Here is a 23,731-nt window from a genome sequence, read left to right as displayed (position 1 = left end):
AATGAAAATATTTCAAATTATATATTGTTGAAAACTGTTCCTTTGGGAATTCCCTGGAGGTCCAGTGGTTAGGACTCGGCACTTTCACTGCTAGGGGCCTGGGTTCAATTCCTGGTGGGGGAACTGAGATCCCACAAGCCATGCAGCATGGCCAATGCCAATAAATAAATAAATGAAAACTTCTTAAAATTAAAAAAAAATTGTTCTTCTGATAGTTGTTATCTTTTGTAATTCATTAGTATCTTATCATCCCCTACTTTGATTGTTACCTCTTTGGAGACAGAAACATATATGTATTCATTCATTCAACATTGAACTTTTTTGAATATTTCTAATGGGTCAAAATGTCAGACCTCTTGGGATACAAAGAGACAGATGCATAAACAGATCATTATAATACATGTGGTAAATACAATGATAGAGTAATAAGCTTAGGATATTATGGAATTTGGGGAAATGGCACATGATGGCAATATGGAAGATTAGGAAAAGCTTTCCTCAGGGGGATAAAATATAAACTAATTAAGTCAGTAATGTTTTTGAGCTGTAACAGAATCCCTGACTAAGGATGGTTGAAGCTAAGAAGTTATTCATTGCTCGTCTAACAAAAAGGCCAGGGGCAAGTGTACTCAGGGTTGCTCTAGTAACTTAATGTCATCAAAGATGGGATTTTACTTATCTTCCTCCTCTATAATTCTTGGTGTATTGTCTTTTTGGTCCCGTGGTTATCACCTCAGGGTTGCCAAAGATGACACTAGCTCTAAGCATCACATAACACATCAAGGCAGGAAGAGAAATTTTAATCCCAGTCACCCCTGTGGGAAACAGGAAGAAAGGGTACTGGGGGGATAGGGAGGTTTCTGTTTGTATATATTTTTAATTTTAAAAATTTATGAGATAAAGTAAAAGAAGCAATATGTTATTGGTCCTGAATTTTTTCACATATTGTTCCTTCTGCCTGCCATCCATGGTCTCTTGAAACTTTCTCACATATTGTATCTCAGTGCCTCATTTATAGTACCTGGCACATAGTAAGTAGTAAATATTTTTGAAAGTAAAGCAAAAGGCAGAGCAAAAACAGAAGCAGCTGAACACAATAAGCAGCTAATCTCCCTAAAATATATTGTCTGAAATCAGGGAAGGTAAGTAATAAGGTAATTACAATACATGGTAGGTGCAAGGATAGTGTTAATTACAAGATACTAGTAAGATTATGCTCAAAATACTTCAAGCTAGGTAGGCTTCAGCAGGACATGAACCCAGGACTTCCAGATGTACAAGCTGAGATTAGAAAAAGCAGAGGAACCAGAGATCAAATTACTAACATTTGTTGGATCATAGAGAAAGCAAAAGAATTCCAGAAAAACATCTGCTTCTGCTTCATTGACTCCATGAAAGTCTTTGACTGTGTGGATCACAACAAACTGGAAAATTTCCAAAGAGATGGGAATAACAGACCACCTTACTTGTCTTCTGAGAAACCTGTATGTGGGTCAAGAAATAACAGAACCAGACATGGAGCAATGGGCTGGTTCAAAATTGGGAAGAGTATATGACAAAGCTGTATATTGTCACCTTGCTTATTTAACTTACATGCAGAATTATGCAGAGTAAATCATGTGAAATGCTGGGATGGGTGACTCACAGACTGGAATCAAGATTACCAGAAGTATCAACAACCTCAGATACATAGATGATACCTCTCTACTGGCAGAGAGTGAAGAAAAACTAAACAGCTTCTTGATGTGGGTGAAAGAGGAGAGTGAAAAAGATGATTTGAAATTCAACATTCAAAAAACTAAGATCATGGCATCTTTTTCCATCCCTTCATGGTAAATGGATAAACAGTGGAAACAGTGACAGATTTTATTTACTTGGGCCCCAAAATCACTGTGGATGGTGACTGCAGACATGAAGTTGAAAGACACTTGCTCCTTGGAAGGAAAACTATGACAAATCTAGGTGCAGTGTATTAAAAAAGCAGACACATCACTGCCAACAAAGATGTATATAGTCAAAGCTATTATTTTTCCAGTAATCATATATAGATGTGAGAGTTGGACCATAAAGAAGGCTGAGCACCAGAGAACTGATGCTTGCAAATTGTAGTGCTGGAGAAGACTCTTGAGGGTCCCTCAGACTTCAAGGAAATCAAACTAGTCAATCTTAAAGGAGATCAACCCTGAATATTCATTGGAAGGACTGATGCTGAAGTTGAAGCTCCAATACTTTGACTACCTGATGCAAAGAGCCAACTCATTGGAAAAGACCCTGATTCTGGGAAAGATTGAAGGCAAAAGGTAGAGGAGGCAGCGGAGGATGAGAAGGTTAGAGAGCATCACCAACTCAATGGACATGAGTTTGAGCAAACTCCAGGAGATAGAAGGACAGAGGAGACTGGTGTGCTACAGTCTGTGAGGCTGCAAAGAGTCAGACACAACTTAGTGACTGAACAGCAGCAACAAGATTACATAATGTTTTTGCTATTATTTTACTTTATTATAGTAAAATTTTCAGTGTTTTATTTCATGGTATCTGCCACCTAAACAAATTTATGAGATGATGCTGTTTCTTCTTACCCCAGGACTTGGATTTCACCAGAATAAATGAGACTGCTACCACAGATTCTTTCAGGCTACAAAGTTCAGTCTTCTAAATTGTTGGTTTAGAACATTAAATAATTCCCTTTCCTGAAAGAGGTAATGCAGACTCTAAAACTCTTTAGTTCCACTGGAATGATTTCCAATGATATTTTAAAATCTGGTTTAACAGAATTTGGAAACGTGGAACCACATGACTACCACCTTACTTATTGTTTCCAAGTGTATTTAGTGTATCCTGGGATATAAGCCCTGAATTTCCTTCAGATTGGGCCTAGATATGACAGCTGAATTTAAGGTCATGTTGCTGAAGCATGAAGTGAGCAAAAGCATTTTACAATGGTCTTTCTGGTATTTTCAACAATAAATCCCTAAGTGGAATTCAAAAGTGGACGTTTCTAGTGTTAGATAAAGTTTTGCCATATTATAACTGTTTTTTTGCCTGTTTGTTTGTTTATATTATTCCAATAGGCCCATGAAAAGAGCCACTAAAAGACTAATGCTGAATTTATGGGTACTTTTTTATAACTGGTGTGAGTTTGATGTCACACCAAGAACCTACTTTTGGCAACTTCCTCGTGCTGTAAGTCAAGTTAAGGAAACAAAAGGTACATGACCAAAGGCCCAATTATCAGAGTTCGCCCAGTCCTTAACTTACCTTGATTGAATACATGTAAGAGATCTTATGAAGGCTGACTGAACATCTAACTGAAGCAGCAAAGGAATATCTGGGTACCCACCCAGCTGCGCCCAGAGTGAATGCATTGATGTCTTCTCTGTTATTGGGTAACTCGAAGTGGATAGATCTGCATTCCAGATGGCTTGCAGTTGGTCGTCTTTTCTAGAGAATCAGAGAGCACTCCTTAAGCGTCAGACTCTCCTGAGCTCCAAAGTCATTTAAGATATAATTCCTATCATCCTTCCTTTTCTTCACCACCACCTATAGAGCCTCCCTGTCCTTCCCTTTCCACCTGTCCTATAGAGCTCCCACTAGCACTGAGGAACTTTAGTTATGATCACTTCAACTGAGAGATGGATTAAAAAAGCAGAATTTGCAGAAATAGCTTTTTGTTTTTCCTGAAAGTTGCCTTTCCATGACTTTATCTACTAATACATTTTAAACAACTTTCTTAGCTTCATGGATTATACATTCCATATTCAGGCTATTGCCCTACCTCCACAATAATCTTTTCCCTTTCTTTCCCAAAGTTTCTATCTTTTTTTTTTTTAAGAAAATGTTTCTAAGTTTCTTCATTGTGTATATTGAAATAATTTGTTTCTTACTAAGGAAGAATCAACTTCGTTTTTTAAAGGAACTCAAAACTAGATGTTAAAGTTTTAAGTAGAAATAAGCCTTTTGCAGACTAGCTAAGAAGATTAATACTTGCACCACCACTATCCACTGCACCATATCATAACTGTGGAGAAGGGGAATCTCTTGGGCAGAAAAAAAAAAGTATTAGGTTCCATTTATTATCCAAAGAAAGTTTAATGTCAGTCTTTCCTACCACACACCTAAATTTATTGAGAATGTTATACTTCCTGTTCTCTTCTTTCAGTAGCTTTGAACATGGCTGTTGAACAGATTTGGTAGAGGCAGGTATTTGCTTTTTTTCAATGACCAAAGGGATAGGTTGATCGAGATTCAATTTATATATCTCTTGAAGCTAAAAGTAAATAAATCAGAAAGAGGAAATCATGAAAAGAAATGGCCAAAGTCTTTAGGATGATCTTCTGAGCTGGCCCTAGTTTCCTCTTCCAAATTCTCTTTCTCCATGCCTTTTCTCCCTTCCTCTGAGCACTCTTCAATCAGTACCCACCTCCAACACACAGTTTCAGAGTTGGCAGCCATTAATATATAAAGACCATGGTCCTGCTTTAAGTTCTAGTTTTAGTTCTCTCATTTCCTAGCTTTGTGACTTTGGGTTAGTTGCCAATTTCATTGGCACCTCTTTCTTCTCATTTCTAAAACAAGAATAATAATACAAGGTTGTTGTGAGAGTTGGATAATATGTTTGGAAAACTTCACAAATTGTGAAGAAGCACTGTGCAAATGTAATGATAGCTAACATTGACTGTCAGATGCTTTCTATATGTTAACTTGCCTGTAGTGTGGGAGACCCGAGTTCGAATCCTGGGTCAGGAAGATCCCCTGGAGAAGGAAGTGGCAACCCACTCCAGTATTCTTGACTGGAAAATCCCATGGATGGAGGAGCCTGTGGGGCTACAGTCCAAAAGGTTGCAAAGAGTCGGACACGACTGAACAACTTCACTTTCACTTTCATTTAATATTTACAGTCTTATAAGATAGGTGCTCTTATTATCCTTGTCTTACATATGGGGATATGAAGCTCAGAAAATTTAAGTGGCTTGCCCAAGGTCTCTTAGCTAGTATGTAGTAAAGCCAGTCTGGTAGCAGAACCAACTTCTTGACCACAATTCTGAATCAGTGTAAGGTATTTATGCATTTCTACCCTTTTATTCCTTTTGTTTTTCCCTCTCCTTTCTTAATAGCTTCATACCTACTTCATTATCTAGATTCTAGCTTTCCTGACCCCAGACCTTTATTCATCTTTTGAAATGCCCTAGACATTGTCATTCCTGTTAGACAGCCCATGACATTGCCAATTCATCTTGCCTTACTCCATCTACCTTGGTCATATTTTCCAAACCCAGAACTATCAAAAATATCCATTTTTAAGGTGAGAGAGTTTTAATATTTATATATTGTAACTTATAATGTAATTTCTGGACAGTTCCCTGGTGGCCTAGTGGTTAGAATTCTCGGCCTTCATTCCAGGCCTGGGTTCAGTCCCTGGTTGGGAAACATGGCTGTGTGGCACAACCAAAAAAAAGTAACTTCTAAAAACTTCACAACATGTCTATAATGAGAAGTTTCTCTGTACCTTCTAGAGTAGCAAGTAAGCTAATCTTATTAATTAATTACTTTAGTGAAACAGAATGATGTACAAATAGAAAATATTCCTAGAACTCCAAAAACTTTCCAGAGCTGCATGCTGGAGAAAGTAAGGGCAGCATGTAATTCCAGAGCAAAGAAATCTTATCTCAGCTCTGTAACTTTTGGAAGGTCACTATCACTTCCAAAAGCAATACTGCTGGTTATCAGAGTGAATTCACCCATTCACACTGGATGAATGTCAGAGTTTAACAGGATCTTCTGTGCCTGGTACTATGTAAGCAAGTTAATTAACTCATCTCCTTTTTGTAAATGCTTGCTATTAAAACTTGCTTTCTGATAGTTTTGAGGAAAGAAGTAAACAAGAATCAGTTGGAGAGCAAAGACTTCAAGAGGTTTCATACCTAGAGGCTGGTAAATATGGGTTGACTAGGAAGGAGTTGAGCATTTCTGGAAGTCTCTCCCATTCTTACAGGCTTCCAGGTGGCGCAGTGGTAAAGAATCTGCCTGCCAGTGCAGGAGATGCAAGACACGTGAGTTCAATCCCTGGGTTGGGTAGATTCGCTGGAGTAGGAAATAGCAACCCACTCCAGTATGCTTGCCTGGGAAATCCCATGGACAGAGGAGCCTGGCAAGCTCTTCTGGGTTGCAAAAGTCCATAGGATTGCAAAAGGGTTGACACAACTGGGCAACTAAACACCACCATCAATAGATATAATTAAGTTAAGGATCTCAAGATGAGATCATCCTGGTTTAATCAGATGGGTCCTAAATTCAATGATACATTGGCTTTATAATAGGAAAGAACAAAAAACACACTGGGCAGAAGGCCACGGAGAAGACAGAGGCAGAGACTGGAGTTACGCAACGACAAGCCAAGGATTGTCTATAGCCACCAGAGTCTAGAAGAGAAGCTTGGAAAAAATTTCTCCCTTAGAGCGTCTGGAAGGAACCAAACCATAAGAGAATACATTTCTGTTGTTTTTAAGCCATGAAATTTGTAATATGTTAACAGCAGCACAGGGCATTAATATACATGGTCTCTCTAGGGAACTGTTATTAATAAGTTTCAAAACCTGCCCCTTTCACTTTTCTTACAACAGACTGGGGAGAGGGAGTAGAAAACAGATTACCTGGCTGAAAAAGTACATCATTTTCCTTAGGCACTGATTCCGTTTCTGCTCTAGAGAATTCTGCTTCTCTGTCCAGATCTGCATCACCGTTTTTTGGTAATCATCAATCCTCTTCAGCATTATGTAGAGGTTCTGGGTCTCATAACTTCTTCCAGTATCCTGGATGGCTAGTAATCGTTTAATTATGTTGTTCCTTGGAAAAATTAACAAGAATTAGGTTGATAAAATTTCTGACGCTAACTCAGCTAACCTGGCCTCAGTTACTTCCCATTCTCATCTCATCCTTAGTAAGTAGAGATGGTAGAGGGGTGGCAGGCTTGCTTAATGTGACCATCATCTAGTTCCCTATGTGACCAAACTTTCAAAACTCTATATGACTGTCAAATATTTACTTAACTCCGCACAGAGTTTTTAGTGTTACAGTAGTATTGCTTATTATTTTTTAAAGAAAGTGAAGTCACACAGTCGTGTCCAACTCTTTGTGACCCCATGGACTGTAGCCTCCCAGGATGGAAAATTCGTCCATGGGATTTTCCAGGCAAGAGTACTGGAGTGGGCTGCCATTGCCTTCTCTTAAAATACAGTAATATTTTAGTAGTGATATATATAAGACATATAGAAGGTATTTAATACCTTGAAAAAGACTGTCCTTGCCTTCAAAGCACTTACAAGCCAGGTTAGAAGACTCATAAAAATTAACTATGTCAGATAATGAAATAAATGCTAAATAGCAGTTGATCTGTTTGAGCTAACAGGAAAACATAATTAATTCTAACAAGAGGAATAAAGAAGGCTCCATAGGAAAATTTGAGTACGATCTGGAGGATGTAGTACTCTCCGTTTTTTGTGCCACAACATTTGGGCCTAGATAGTTTTTTTCCATCCCCATTCTACAGGAGAGAAAAAGGAATCTGAACAAATTTTCAAAAGTCACATAATTAATTAATGACAGATTTAGGAAGCAAACCCAGATCTTTCTTTCCACAATACCAATATTTCTCAAAGTGTGGACCCTACTCACCTGGACTGATTCATCTTGTGGGGAGGAGGGAGGGTGGTACTTGTTGAATATGGGGTACCTTCCCAGACCTTTTGAATAAAAAAGCTTGGTGGTAGGCTTCAGGATCTGTATTTTAAACAAAATCTCAGGTAAACCTTACAGCCACTAAAGTCTGAGAAAAGAGGGATGAAGAATTCCAGATTGAGGGAATACTATAAATACAGGCAAGACGATGAAAGTTATATTTTGGGAGTGGTGAATAGTATGGAACTTTTTAGACCACAGATATGTGAAAGGATACATATTGGAGGATAAGACTGAAACAGCTGGATTATGAAAGGCCTTAGAAAAAGGTGTGTTGTGGTGTTTGGATCTAGGGGGAGGTGGGCCATGGGAACATACTGAAGATGTTTTTCTGAATGAATGTGCTTTTCATATAGAGAGGGGCTTCCCCAGTGGTTCGGTGGTAAAGAATCTGCTTGCAAGCAGGAGCTGCAGGAGACACATGCTCAGTCCCTGGGTGGGGAAGAGCCTCTGGAGGAGGGCGTGGAAACCCACTCCAGTATTCTTGCCTAGAGAATCCCATGGACGGAGGAGCCTGGCGGGTCGCGAAGAGTCAGGCCAGAAATGACTGAAGCGACTTACTGCCACACATGCCATACATATATAGAGAGAGGTTGTGGGGGGAAGGGAATAACTTTTAGGTCTCCTTTACAGGTTGTAATTAATAGCATAGAATGTACTGTATATATGGGTCATTTAATACTTAAATATATTAGCTTTCTAAATTATTTCATTTTAAATTAATTTTCCAGTAGCCTCCAGGCAGACACTTTAACCTGTGAGCCACCAGGGAAGCCCTCATATCCCATAGGTGATTTTTATTTTTCTACTTCTATGATCATATTTATTACATGTGTTTTTTTCCCAGTTTTTTTTATTGAAAAGTATAGTTGATCTACAATGTTGTGTCACAGCAAAGTGATTCAGTTATTTATATATACACATGTGTATAAATAGTATAAATATTATAAATGTATTTACATAGTCTCTTTCAGATTATTTTCCATTATAGGTTATTGCAAGATATTAAGCATAGTTCCCTGTGATTACATGTGTTTTTAATCACATGTAATCATACACAGGCATCTCCTGCATCATTTCTCCATGTGTTACCAAATTCCTATCACATCCATTCCTATAAATAAAGGTGTTCTCAATTAAGCAATTGGGTAGCATTCTAATGACCATATTTCATATGGATTTGAGATATAAGCGACTGTGTATATTTATAATTGAGGTATTCACTGCAGATGGTGACTGCAGCCATGAAATTAAAAAACACTTACTCCTTGGAAGAAAAGTTATGACCAACCTAGATAGCATATTGAAAAGCAGAGACATTACTTTGCCAACAAAGGTCCGTCTAGTCAAGGCTATGGTTTTTCCAGTGGTCACGTATGGATGCGAGAGTTGGACTGTGAAAAAAACTGAGCGCTGAAGTATTGATGCTTTTGAACTGTAGTGTTGGAGAAGACTCTTGAGAGTCCCTTGGACTGCAAGGAGATCCAACCAGTCCATTCTAAAGGAGATCAGCCCTAGGTGTTCTTTGGAAGGAATGATGCCAAAGCTAAAACTCTAGTATTCTGGCCACCTCATGTGAAGAGTGGACTCATTGGAAAAGACCCTGATGCTGGGAGGGATTGGGGACAGGAGGAAAAGGGGATGACAGAGGATGAGATGGCTGGATGGCGTCACCAACTAGATGGACGTGAGCCTGAGTGAACTCCAGGAGTTGGTGATGGACAGGGAGGCCTGGCGTGCTGTGATTCATGGGGTCGTAAAGAGTCGGACACGACTGAGCGACTGAACTGAACTGAACTGACTGATATTTATATAAAATTGAGATATAAATTTAAACTAAGTTTAAGGTGTATAATGTGTTGATTTGATGATACATTTATATACTGCAATATGATTACCACTGTAGTGTTAGTTAATCCCTCTATCATGTCATATAATTATCATTTCTTTCCTGTGATGAGAAAAATTAAGATCTGGTCTCTTAGCAACTTTGAAGTTTACAAACATAGTTTTGTTTTGTTTGCTGCACTGGGTCTTCATTGCAGTGCATGGGCTCTTGGTTGCAGTGCCTGAGATTCTCTAGTTGCGGAGCACCGGGTTAGTTTCCCCTCTGCAAGTGGAACCCGGGATTGAACCTGTGTTCCCTGCATTGGAAGGTGGATTCTTAAACACTGGACCACCAGGAAGTCCCTATAAACAGAGGGTTGTTGACTGTGATCACTATGCTATGTATTAGATCTTCCCAATAAGTCTTATTTTCCACATCAAATCTTTCCTGCAGTTTTTCTCTCTATTCACACAGTCTTTTAGATTTTTCCCATAGTTTTTCCTTATTGAAATTATATGTCCCTACTTGGAAAAGTTTGCAGTTTCATTTCAAACTTAGAGATTTTATTGTTTATGTGTTTTAAAATATAATTCAATATCTAATTACCCAGTCTAATAGCAACCACTGAGGTATCTCATTATTTAAAATTTTCTATCTAGAAACATTTTTGTTCATTTCTTCCTACCGCTTGTTCCCACTCTTCTAGCAAATTGTACTTATATTGATAAAATACTGCCCTCATTCTAATAAATATTTTATAGTATTTGATGTAGAATTATGATTCAAAGGAAGGTGCTTTAACATTTACTGAGCATCTACTATGCATCAATCATTGTGCTGGAGATGTTGTTTCTAGTTTAAATTTTATGTTAAATAAGACATTTTAATAGTTTAAAATATATTATTTCATTTAATCATCACAATCATTCTTTGAAGTATATATCATTACATTATCAGCTTTACAAATTTGAGTCAGCACATTAAAATCTTCGAGATGTTTAGAACTAGAAATTTGAACCACGCTCTTCCTGACATGAAAGAGAGAATATGACTAAGATTTGGATATAAAACTATTACTACCCTCCTACACTGTCAATGGGAATGTAAATTGGTATAGGTGTTATAGGCACTATGGAGAACAATATGGAGTTTTCTTAAAAATCTAGAAAGAGTTACCACATGATCCTACAATCCCACTCCTGGGCATATATGCAGAGAAAACTCTAATTTGTAAAGATACATGCACCCATTGTTTATAGCAGCACTGTTTGCAGTAACTAAGACATGGAAGCAACCTAAATGTTCTTTAACAGATGAACAGATAAAAGACTGTGTGAACAGAGAGAAAAACGGCAGGAAAGATTTGATGTGGAAAATAAGACTTATTGGGAAGATCTAATGAAATAGATGAAGTATAAATGAAATGCCATTTGCAGCATTTGGATCCACCTAGAGATGATCATATTAAGTGAACTAAGTCAGACAGAGAGAGATAAATATCATATGATATCATTTATATTTGGAATCTAAAAAAATAATACAGGGAATTTCCTGGTAGTCCAGTGATTAGGATTCTGTGCTTCTACTACAAAGGGCATGGATTTGACTCCTAGTCAGAGAAGGCCAAAAAAAGAAAACAGATACAAATAAACTTATTTACAAAGCAGAAATAGACTCACAGACATAGAAAATAAACTTATGGCTACTAAAAGGTTAACCAGGGGGTGGGGGAGATAAATTAGTAGTTTGGGATTAATATATACACATATACACATCATTAACAGATACACATTTGCCAACAAAGGTCCATCTAGTCAAAGCTATGGTTTTTCCAGTGGTCATGTATGAATGGAAGAGTTGGACTAAAAAGAAAGCTGAGCACAGAAGAATTGATGCTTTTGAACTGTGGTGTTGGGGATGACTCTTGAGAGTCCCTTGGACAGCAAGGAGATCCAACCAGTCCATCCTAAAGGAAATCAGTCCTGAATATTCATTGGAAGGACTGATGCTGAAGCTGAAACTCCAATACTTTGGCCACCTGATGCGAAGAACTGACTCATTTGAAAAGACCCTGATGCTGGGAAAGATTGAAGGCAGGAGGAGAAGGAGATGACAGAGAATGAGATGGTTGGATGGCATCACCAACTCAATGGACATGAGTTTGAGTAAGCTCTGGGAGTTGGTGATGGACAGGGAGGCCTGGAGTGCTGCAGTCCATGGGGTCACAAAGAGTCGGACACGACTGAGTGACTGAACTGCACTACACACATTTATGAAACAGGTAAACAACAAGGACCTGTACAGCACAAGAAACTATACTCAGTTTCTTGTAATAACCTATAATGGAAAAGAATCTGAAAAAGAATATATATATATATATATATATATATATATACATATACATATATATATGTATAACTGAATCACTTTACAATTAACACAACATTTTGAATTAACTATATTTCAGTTTTTAATAAATAAATAGTTTATTGCTAAAGAGTGCTAATTGCCATCTGAGCTGGTAGAGTTTTGCCTCAGAGCTGATGATTGCTGACTGATTAGGTAGTAGCTGCTGAAGTTTTGGGTGGCTTTGGTGATTTCTTTTTTTTTTTTTTAATAATTTTATTTATTTATGGTGTGTTGAGTCTCCGTTGCTGCGTGGGCTTTTCTCTAGTTGCAGCAACAGGGGGCTACTCTTTAGCTGGAGTGCGTGAGTTTCTCACTGCAGTGGCTTCTCTTGTTCCTGAGCGTGGGCTCTAGAGCTTTCTGCTTTCAGTAGCTGCAGCATGTGTGCTCAGTAGTTGCGGCTCCCAGACTCTCGAGCACAGGCTCAATAGCTGTGGTGCATGGGCTTAGTTGCTGCAAGGAATGTGGGACTTACTGGATCAAGGATCAAACCCATGTTTCTTGCATTGGCAGGTAGATTCTTTACCACTGAACTATCAGGGAAGCCCTGGTGATTTCTTAACATAAGACAACAATGAAGTTTGCCATATCGTTGACTTGTCCTTTTATGGATGATTTCTCTGTAGTGTGCAATGCTATTTGATAGCATTTTACCAACAGTATAACTTTTTAAAATTGGAGTCAGTCCTCTCAAACCCTGCTACTACTTTATCAATGAAGTTTCTGTAATATTCTACATCCTTTGTTGTTATTTCAGCAATCTTGTCAGCATCTTCATCAGAAATAGATTCCATCTCAGGAAACCACTTTCTTTGCTCATCTATAATGCAGCTCCTCATCTGTTCAAGTTTCATCATGAGATTGCAGCAATCCAGTCACATCATTAGGCTCCACTTTTAATTCTAGTTCTCTTGCTATTTCCACATCTGCAGTTACTTCTTCCTCTGAAGTCTTGAACACCTCAAAGTCATCCATGAAGGCTGGAATCATCTTCTCAACTCCTGTTCATGTTGATATTTTGCCTTCTTTCTATGAATCATGAATGATCTTTTGAACAAAATATTTATTTATTCTGCCTGCATCGAATCTTAGTTGCAGCAGGCAGGATCTTTGTTGCAGTGTATGGACTCTCTAGTTGTGATACATGGGCTCAATAGTGGTGATATGCAGGCTCAGTTGCTCTGCAGTGGGATCTTAGTTCCCTGACCAGGGATCAAAGCTGCATCCCCTGCATTGCAAGGTGGATTCTTAACCACTGGACTGCCAGGCAAATTCTAGAGTGACCTTAATGGCATCTAGAAAGGTGAATGCTTTCCAGAAGGTTTTCAACCGACTTTGCCCAGATCCATCAAAGAAATCATTCTCTATGGCAGCTACTGTATAACCTTATTAAATGTATAATAAGACTTAAATGTCTTGAAAGGCAGAATTAATCCTTGATCCATGGGCTGCAGAGTGAATACTGTGTTGGCAGGCATGAAAACATCATAAAATCATTCTGCATCTTCATTAGAGCTCTTGGGTGACCAGGTGCATTGTCAATGGGCAGTAATATTTTAATCAGCTTTCTTCACAGTCCAACTCCCACATCCATACATGACAACTGGAAAAACCATAGCCTTAAAGAAGGCTGAGTGCTGAAGAATTGATGCTTTTGATCTGTGGTGTTGGAGAAGTCTCTTGAGAGTCCCATGGACTGCAAAGACATCCAACCAGTCCATTCTAAAGGAGATCAGTCCTGGGTGTTCTTTGGAAGGAATGATGCTGAAGCTGAAACTCCAGTACTTTGGCCACCTCATGCAAAGAGTTGACTCATTGGAAAAGACTCTGATGCTGGGAGGGATTGGGGGCAGGAGGAGAAGGGGATGACAGAGGATGAGATGGCTGGATGGAATCACCGACTCGATGGACATGAGTTTGAGTGAACACAAGGAGCTGGTGATGGACAGGGAGGCCTGGCATGCTGCAATTCACGGGGTCACAAAGAGTCGGACACGACTGAGCAACTGAACTGAACTGAACTGAACTGACTGACTAGACAGATCTTTGTTGGCAAAGTAATATCTCTGCTTTTCAATATGCTATCTAGATTAGTCATAACTTTCCTTCCAAGAAGTAAGAGTCTTTTAATTTCATGGCTGAAATCACCATCTGCAGTGATTATGGAGCCCCCAAAAATAAAGTCTGACGCTGTTTCCACTGTTTCCCCATCTATTTCCCATGAAGTGATGGGACCAGATGCCATGATCTTCATTTTCTGAATGTTGAGCTTTAAGCCAACTTTTTCACTCTCCTCTTTCACTTTCATCAAGAGGCTTTTTAATTCCTCTTCACTTTCTGCCATAAGGGTGGTGTCATCTGCATATCTGAGGTTATTGCTATTTCTCCCAGCAAGCTTGATTCCAGCTTGTGTTTCTTCCAGCCCAGCGTTTTTCATGATGTACTCTGCATATAAGTTAAATAAGCAGGGTGACAATATACAGCCTTGACGTAGTCCTTTTCCTATTTGGAACCAGTCTGTTGTTCCATGTCCAGTTCTAACTGTTGCTTTTTTAAAATGTAGCCACCTTCATTATTTTAGCTGTATCTGGATAACTTGCTGCAGCTTCTTTATCAGCACTTGCTGCTTCACCTTGCATTTGATGTAATGAAGAGGCTTCTTTCCTTAAACATCATAAATCAACCTCTGCTAGATTTAAATGTTCTTCTAGAAACAATATAGTGAAAATGAGTATACTACCCAAAGCAATTTACAAATTCAATGCAATCCCTATCAAGCTACCAATGGTATTTTTCACAGAACTAGAACAAATAATTTCAAGATTTGTATGGAAATACAAAAAACCTCGAATAGCCAAAGCAATCTTGAGAAAGAAGAATGGAACTGGAGGAATCAACCTGCCTGACTTCAGGCTCTACTACAAAGCCAGTCATCAAGACAGTATGGTACTGGCACAAAGACAGAAATATAGATCAATGGAACAAAATAGAAAGCCCAGAGATAAATCCACTCACATATGGACACCTTATTTTTGACAAAGGAGGCAAGAATATACAATGGAGTAAAGACAATCTCTTTAACAAGTGGTGCTGGGAAAACTGGTCAACCACTTGTAAAAGAATGAAACTAGATCACTTTCTAACACCGCACATGAAAATAAACTCAAAATGGATTAAAGATCTAAATGTAAGACCAGAAACTATAAAACTCCTAGAGGAGAACATAGGCAAAACACTCTCCGACATAAATCACAGCAGGATCCTCTATGATCCACCTCCCAGAATTCTGGAAATAAAGGCAAAAATAAACAAATGGGATCTAATTAAAATTAAAAGCTTCTGCACAACAAAGGAAAATATAAGCAAGGTGAAAAGACAGCCTTCTGAATGGGAGAAAATAATAGCAAATGAAACAACTGACAAACAACTAATCTCAAAAATATACAAGCAACTTATGCAACTCAGTTCCAGAAAAATAAATGACCCAATCAAAAAATGGGCCAAAGAACTAAATAGACATTTCTCCAAAGAAGACATACGGATGGCTAACAAACACATGAAAAGATGTTCAACATCACTCATTATTAGAGAAATGCAAATCTAAACCACAATGAGGTACCACTTCACACCAGTCAGAATGTCTGCAATCCAAAAATCTGCAAGCAATAAATGCTGGAGAGGGTGTGGAGAAAAGGGAACCCTCCTACACTGTTGGTGGGAATGCAAACTAGTACAACCACTATGGAAAACAGTGTGGAGATTCCTTAAAAAACTGGAACTAGAACTGCCTTATGACCCGGCAATCCCACTGCTGGGCATACACACCGAGGAAACCAGAATTGAAAGAGACACATGTACCCCAATGTTCATCGCAGCACTGTTTATAATAGCCAGGACATGGAAACAACCTAGATGTCCATCAGCAGATGAATGGATAAGAAAGCTGTGGTACATATACACAATGGAGTATTACTCAGCCGTTAAAAAGAATTCATTTGAATCAGTTCTGATGAGATGGATGAAACTGGAGCCGATTATACAGAGTGAAGTAAGCCAGAAAGAAAAACACCAATACAGTATACTAACACATATATATGGAATTTAGAAAGATGGCAATGACGACCCTGTATGCAAGACAGCAAAAAAGACACAGATGTGTATAGCGGACTTTTGGACTCTGTGGGAGAGGGAGAGGGTGGGATGATTTGGGAGAATGGCATTGAAACATGTATACTATCATGTAAGAATCAAATCGCCAGGCTATGTCCGATGCAGGATACAGCATGCTTGGGGCTGGTGCACGGGGATGGCCCAGAGGGATGTTGTGGGGAGGGAGGTGGGAGGGGGGTTCATGTTTGGGATCGCATGTACACCCGTGGTGGATTCATGTCAATGTATGGCAAAACTAATACAGTATTGTAAAGTAAAATAAAGTAAAAATTAAAATTAAAATAAATAAATAAATAAATGTTCTTCTGCAGCTTTCTCAACCTCTTTCAGCCTTCATAGAATTGAAGAGAATTAGGGCCTTCGTCTAAATTAGGCTTTCCATTAAGGGAATGTTGTGGCTGGTTTGATCTTCTATCCATACTACTAAAATTTTCTTCACATCAGCAATAAGACTGTCTTTCTTATCATTTGTAAGATTCACTAGAGTAGCACTGTTGATTTCCTTCATGAACTTTCCTTTGCATTCACAACTTAGCTCATTGGTGCAAAAGGCCTAGCTTTCAGCCTTTCTTGGCTTTCAACTTGCCTTGCTTGCTAAGTTCATTCATAATCTAGCTTTTGACTTAAAGTGAGAGACTTGAGACTCGTCCTTCCACTTTAACACTTAGAGGCCTTTGTAGGGTTATTAATTGGCCAAAATCATTATTATTGTGTGTCTCAGGGGATAGAGAGGCCCAAGGAGAGGGAGAGAGGTGGAGGAATGGCCAGTTGGTGAAGCAATCAGAACACACAAAAGATTTATCATTTAAATTTGCCACCATCTTATGTGGATATAATGCATCATTCCTTGAAACAACTACTCTTTTCACACACACACATACACACACTGTGCTTCTTGCTTCCTTTCTTTGTTCTGCTAGACTCTCTGCCTTTGCTGCCTTAATGACTCTTACTAGTTCTTTGAGACATAATTCAAAAGTGTGAAGGCCTAGAAGCTTCACCTAACTCTTGTGTCTGCTCAGTCTTCTGTATAGAGTTGGTGATATACCATCATTGTTCTTTCCACCTCATTCTATATAGTCATCTGTTTGTGTGATTGTTTCTGAGGAGACTTTGAGTGCCCTCGAGGCAGGGATATGGTTTATCCATTTTTGTATCCTTCCACCCTCCACCCCCTGGGCCTAACTCAGTCCCTGTCGTATTATTTAAATGTTGATGATGAACTAAATGATAAGTTAAATCCTATCTATCACTACCACATTTAGTATCTTAAGAACTTTCTTCAATACATATGGAAATGAAATGTTTCATTATTAGCACATGGTATAATTTTATATCCTCTCCATCATTCTTCTCAGGTATATTAATGCTGATCATGTGGTAATATAACTCTAAAACAGTATTTTCATATTTAAATACAATATAAATTCCAATACAATGTTACAGTCTTCTTGACTCAGCCATTTTTATTATGGAATTGTTCATCTGTCTGTATGTAATTCCTTGTTAGACATTGTTGGTGATTTGATCATTATAATATCAAATATTAAAGAAGAGCTTACTGAAAAATGAGTGAATTGATCCTTGATGGGATTAAAGTTATGTGTATAAATTAAATATTGTGAAATGTTGATCTATCTATTTCAGTTTTTAAATGATTCTACCAAAACAGGTCACATCATGTCACTTAGGTCTTCAAAATCTTCAATAATTATAAACAAACTTAATTGCCATATAAAAATTAAATTGTCAAAGGACTTCCCACAAAAGCACCAAGTTCATATAGTATCACAGGTAAAATCTGTCAAATTTAAAAACAACAGCTAATTTTATCATTAAATTGTTCTACAGCATAGAAAAGAAAGTTTTCACATTTTTAAAATGATGCCAAACTTAAAATTATACCAAAACTTAAAATTATACCAAAATTTGACAAAGAAAGCACCAAAATAAATAAATAAACTACCAAACTTATGAATGGATATCAGTACAAAATAAAATCCTAAATAAAATATTAGCAAATGTAACACACTCAAAGAAGGGTACTGGGTTGGCCAAAATGTTCATTCAGGTTTTTCTATAAGATGCTGCAGAAAAACCCAATCAAATTTTTTGCCAACCCAATACAAATAGGATTTATTCCAAGGATGCAATGATAGTTTAAAACATTAGTCAGATTAATAAATATTAGGAGAAAATATTTTCTCTGATAACCATGAAAATGAAGTGCTGAAATCATATTTAACAAAATGTAAATTAATAAACTTAACAAAATTAAATATCCACTTTTGATTTTAAAGAAATAATGAAACAGGGGCTGAAGGATACTTCTTTAATATGATAAAATGTATTTCAACCCAAAAGCCAGCATTTTTTAGTGACAGATACTAGAATGATGTCCTCTATCATCATTATATTTTTAATCAATTCATATTTGCTGCTGCTAAGTCACTTTAGTCGTGTCTGACCCTGTGCGACCCCATAGATGGCAGCTTACCAGGCTCCCCTGTCCCTGGGATTCTCCAGGCAAGAACACTGGAGTGGGATGCCGTTTCCTTCTCCAATGCATGAAAGTGAAAAGTGAAAGTGAAGGCGCTCAGTCGTGTCCAACTCTGTGCGACCGCATAGATGGCAGCCCACCAGGCTCTCCTGTCCATGGGATTTTCCAGGCAAGAGTACTGGAGTGGGGTGCCATTGCCTTCTCCCAATTCATATTTACATTTTAGTAATTAGCAGTGAAAGAATGACTTACATTTTGGCATTCTGAGTTACAAAGGAATGAATAAAATAACTCCCCTCAAAATGAAATTGATTAAGGTTAAAGATGTTTTGCAGCTTTTTTTAGAAAGGAAAATATAAATATAAACAATCCTTTTAAACATTCTTGAAGGTGGATTTTTCCTAGAAAAAATAACACGAGGCCATGGAAAGGCACTACTAGCTGTTACTCTGGGTAAGTCAAATGAACAAAGGTGGCCTGGTGCTGGTGGCCACATCACCAATATTTTTTAATACAGTTCTTAAGGTCTTAATCAATTCAGGCAGTCAAGAGACAGAAATGAGATATTTAAAAATTGGAAAAATCTAGATGTAAAAACATTATTATTTACAAGGGATATGATTATGTAATTGGAAAACTCAAGAATATCAACTGAAAAACTATCACATGCTTTTGAATACAGTAAGACAAATATGCCATTGAAATTGCATATGAAATGATATGCATATGAATATGCATATGAAATTGATATAGAGAGATCTAGCCTTCCTTTATACTAATAACAACCAGTTAGAAGGTGTCATAGAAGGAGAGAGTCCGTGTATAACATCAAAAATAAAAACTACCAAGATATACACTTATGGAAGAATATTCAAGAGCTTGATGAAAACTTTAATAACTTCAACAGAACACATACACACACACATACACACACACCCTGAACAGAAAAAAATGGATATCATTTTCTTGAGTAGGAGGACTATATTAGTAAAGATAAGCTAGGTTTTGCTGTTTTAACAAATAATCCCCAAATTTCAATGACTGAAAACAACAAAAGTTTATCTGTTGCTTGTAGTAAAAATCCATCATAGCTTTGCAGAAAAGAACTTCATTTTATACTCTCAGGAACACAGGGTAGCAGAACAGCCATCACCTTGAACACTATAGCTTATCATGCCAATGGAAAAGGAGACTCTAGAGGGTCTCAAACTGACAATGGCAAGCTCAGCACAGAAAAGACACACAATTCTGGTCACATCTCATGGACAAGTACTAGGAAACAGTAGTAATAACTATCACAAAGACTCAGCATCATAAAAATAAAGCTACAACAAATATCAGTAATCCAAGTCTATGCCCCAACCAGTTATGCTGAAAAAGCTGAAGTTGAATGGTTCTATGAAGACCTACAAAACCTTCTAGAACTAACACCCCCCAAAAAATGTTCTTTTCAACAGAGGGGACTGGAATGCAAAAGTAGGAAGTCAAGAGATACCTGGAGTAACCTGAAAATTTGGCCTTGGATTACAAAATGAAGCAAGGCAAAGGCTAACAGAGTTTTGCCAAGAGAATGCACTGGTCATAGCAAAGACCCTCTTGCAACAACACAGAGAAGACTCTACACGTGGACATCACCAGATGGTCAATACTGAAATCAGATTGATTATATTCTTTGCAGCCAAAGATGGAGAAGCTCTATATAGTCAGCAAAAACAAGATTGGGAGCTGACTGTGGCTCAGATCATGAACTCCTTATTGCAAAATTTAGATGTAAATTGAAGAAAGTACTCGCACTACCTGGGTAGCCCCAAAATACTAATAATCAACTATTCAAGTACTATAAGAAATCTCAAAATAATTTTTTAAAAATATATTTCTCAGAGTGGAAAGGGCTTTTTAAAATAAAGCACAAAGCATTATTGAAAATATTAATATAAACATGAACTCCTTATTGTCAAATTCAGACTTAAATTGAAGAAAGTGGGGAAAACCACTAGACCATTCAGGTATGACCCAAATCAAATCCCTTATGATTATACAGTGGAACTGAGAAATAGATTTAAGGGACTGGATTTGATAGACAGAGTGCCTGATGAACTATGGACAAAGGTTCGTGACATTGTACAGGAGACAGGGAGCAAGACCATCCCCAAGAAAAAAAAAATGAAAAAAAGCAAAGTGGCTGTCTGAGGAGGCCTTACAAATAGCTGTGAAAAGAAGAAAAGCGAAAAGCAAAGAAGGAAAGGAAAGATACACTCATTTAAATGCAGAGTTCCAAAAAATTGCAAGGAGAGATAAGAAAGCCTTCCTCAGCAAGCAATGCAAAGAAATAGAGGAAAACAATAGAATGGGAAAGACTAGAGATCTCTTCAAGAAAATTAGAGATACCAAGGGAACATTTTATGCAAAGATGGGCTCAATAAAGGACAGAAATGGTATGCACCTGACAGAAGCAGAAGATATTAAGAAGAGGTGGCGAGAATACACAGAAGAACTGTACAAAAACGATCTTCACAACCCAGATAATCACGATGGTGTGATCACTCACCTAGAGCCAGACATCCTGGAATGTGAAGTCAAGTGGGCCTTAGGCAGTATCACTGTGAACAAAGCTAGAGGAGGTGATGGAATTCCAGTTGAGCTGTTTCAAATCCTGAACGATGATGCCGTGAAAGTGTTGCACTCAATATGCCAGCAAGTTTGGAAAACTCAGCAGTGGCCACAAGACTGGAAAAGGTGAGTTTTCATTCCAATCCCAAAGAAAGGAAATGCCAAAGAATGTTCAAACTACCGCACAATTGCACACATCTCACACGGTAGTAAAATAATGCTCAAAATTCTCCAAGCCAGGCTTTACCAATACATGAACCATGAACTTCCAGATGTTCAAGCTGGTTTTAGAAAAGGCAGGGGAACCAGAGATCAAATTGCCAACATCTGCTGGATCATGGAAAAAGCAAGAGAGTTCCAGAAAAACATCTATTTCTGCTTTACTGACTATGCCAAAGCCTTTGACCTTGTGGATCACAATAAACTGGAAAATTCTGAAAGAGATGGGAATACCAGACCACCTGACCTGCCTCCTGAGAAATCTGTATGCAGGTCAGGAGGCAACAGTTAGAACGGGACATGGAACACAGACTGGTTCCAAATAGGAATAGGAGTACGTCAAGGCTGCATATTGTCACCCTGCTTACGTAACTTATATGCAGAGTACATCATGAGAAACGCTGGGCTGGAAGAAGCACAAGCTGGAATCAAGATTGCTGGGAGAAATATCAATCACCTCAGATATGCAGATGACACCACCCTTATGGCAGAAAGTGAAGAGGAACTAAAAAGCCTCTTGATGAAAGTGAAAGAGGAGAGTGAAAAGTTGGCTTAAAGCTCAACATTCAGAAAACGAAGATCATGGCATCTGGTCCCATCACTTCATGGCAAATAGATGGGGAAACAGTGGAATTAGTGGCTCCAAAATCACTGCAGATGGTGATTGCAGCCATGAAATTAAAAGACGCTTAGTCCTTGGAAGGAAAGTCATGACCAACCTAGATAGCATATTCAAAAGCAGAGACATTACTTTGCCAACAAAAGTCCATCTAGTCAAGGCTATGGTTTTTACAGTATGGATGTGAGAGTTGGACTATAAACAAAGCTGAGTGCTGAAGAATTGATGCTTTTGAACTGTGGCATTGGAAAAGACTCTTGAGAGTCCCTTGGACAGCAAGGAGATCCAACCAGTCCATCCTAAAGGAAATCACTCCTGAATATTCTTTAGAAGGACTGATACTGAAGCTGAAACTCCAATACTTTGGCCACCTGATACGAAGAACCGACTCATTTGAAAAGACCCTGATGCTGGGAAAGATTGAGGGCAGGAGGAGAAGGGGATGACAGAGGATGAGATGGTTGGATGGCATCACCAACTCAATGAACAAGAGTTTGAGTAAACTCCAGGAGTTGGTGATGGACAGGGAGGCCTGGTGTGCTGTAGTTCATGGAGTCACAAAGAGCCGAGCACTACTGAGTGACTGAACTGAATATAAACATATAAAAATATAAATTATTTAGAAAGCAAAACCCACCAAAAGGAGAGTCTAAACACAAGTGGGGAAAGTTTTGTAGTTTATATCACAGACAAGGGGCTAATTTTCTCAATATTTGAACAGGTCCCAGAAATCAATTAAGAAAGCAACAGAAATAAAAACAAAAATAAACAATTGGGACCTAATTAAACTTAAAAGCTTTTGCACAACAAAGGAAACTGTAAGCAAGGTGAAAAGACAGCTTTCAGAATGGGAGAAAATAGTAGCGAATGAAGCAACTGACAATTAATCTCCAAAATATTAAAGCAGCATATGCAGCTCAATACCAGAAAAATGAATGACCCAATCAAAAATTGGGCCAAAAAACTAAACAGACATCTTTCCAAAGAAGACAAATGGCTAATAAACACATGAAAAGATGCTCAACATCACTCATTATCAGAGAAATGCAAATCAAAACCACAATGAGGTACCATCTCATGCCAGTCAGAATGGCAGCTATCAAAAAGTCTACAAACAATAAATGCTGGAGAGGGTGTGGAGAAAAGGGAACCCTCTTACACTGTTGGGAATGCAAACTAGTACAGCCACTATGGAGAACAGTGTGGAGATTTCTTAAAAAACTGGAAATAGAACTGCCATATCACCCAGCAATCCCACTTCTGGGCATACACACTGAGGAAACCAGAATTGAAAGAGACACATGTACCCCAATGTTTATTACAGCACTGTTTACAATAGCCAGGACGTGGAAGCAACCTAGAGGTCTATTGGCAGATGAATGGATAAGAAAGCAGTGGTACATATACACAATGGAGTATTACTCAGCTATAAAAAAAAAAAAAAAGAACACATTTGAGTCTGTTCTAATGAGGTGGATAAAACTGGAGTCTATTATACAGAGTGAAGTAAGTCAGAAAGAGAAACACCAATACAGAATATTAACACATATATATGGAATTGAGAAAGACAGTAGTAACCACCCTATATGTAAGACACAAAAAAGGCACAGATGTAAAGAACAGACTTTTGGACTATGTGGAAGAA

At 38.1% G+C, this 23,731-nt stretch overlaps 1 protein-coding gene across 1 annotated transcript in view; it reads right to left on the bottom strand.

Moving 5' to 3' along the window:
• FAM186A (family with sequence similarity 186 member A) overlaps nt 1-23,731 on the bottom strand; it is a 130,101-nt gene that overhangs the window by 45,799 nt on the left and 60,571 nt on the right. Inside the window, exons 8-10 of the mRNA XM_068971425.1 lie at nt 6,651-6,843; nt 4,116-4,267; nt 3,259-3,441 (exon numbers count right to left, since the gene is read on the bottom strand). Coding sequence (XP_068827526.1) covers nt 3,259-3,441; nt 4,116-4,267; nt 6,651-6,843 — 528 coding nt within the window. The remainder of the gene's footprint in view (nt 1-3,258; nt 3,442-4,115; nt 4,268-6,650; nt 6,844-23,731) is intronic.

This window comes from Capricornis sumatraensis, chromosome 4 (genome assembly GCF_032405125.1).
Source record: "Capricornis sumatraensis isolate serow.1 chromosome 4, serow.2, whole genome shotgun sequence".
NCBI lineage: Eukaryota > Metazoa > Chordata > Mammalia > Artiodactyla > Bovidae > Capricornis > Capricornis sumatraensis.
The sequence above is the reverse complement of the archived record's forward strand: the minus strand, read 5'-3'. Positions and strand labels throughout refer to the sequence as shown.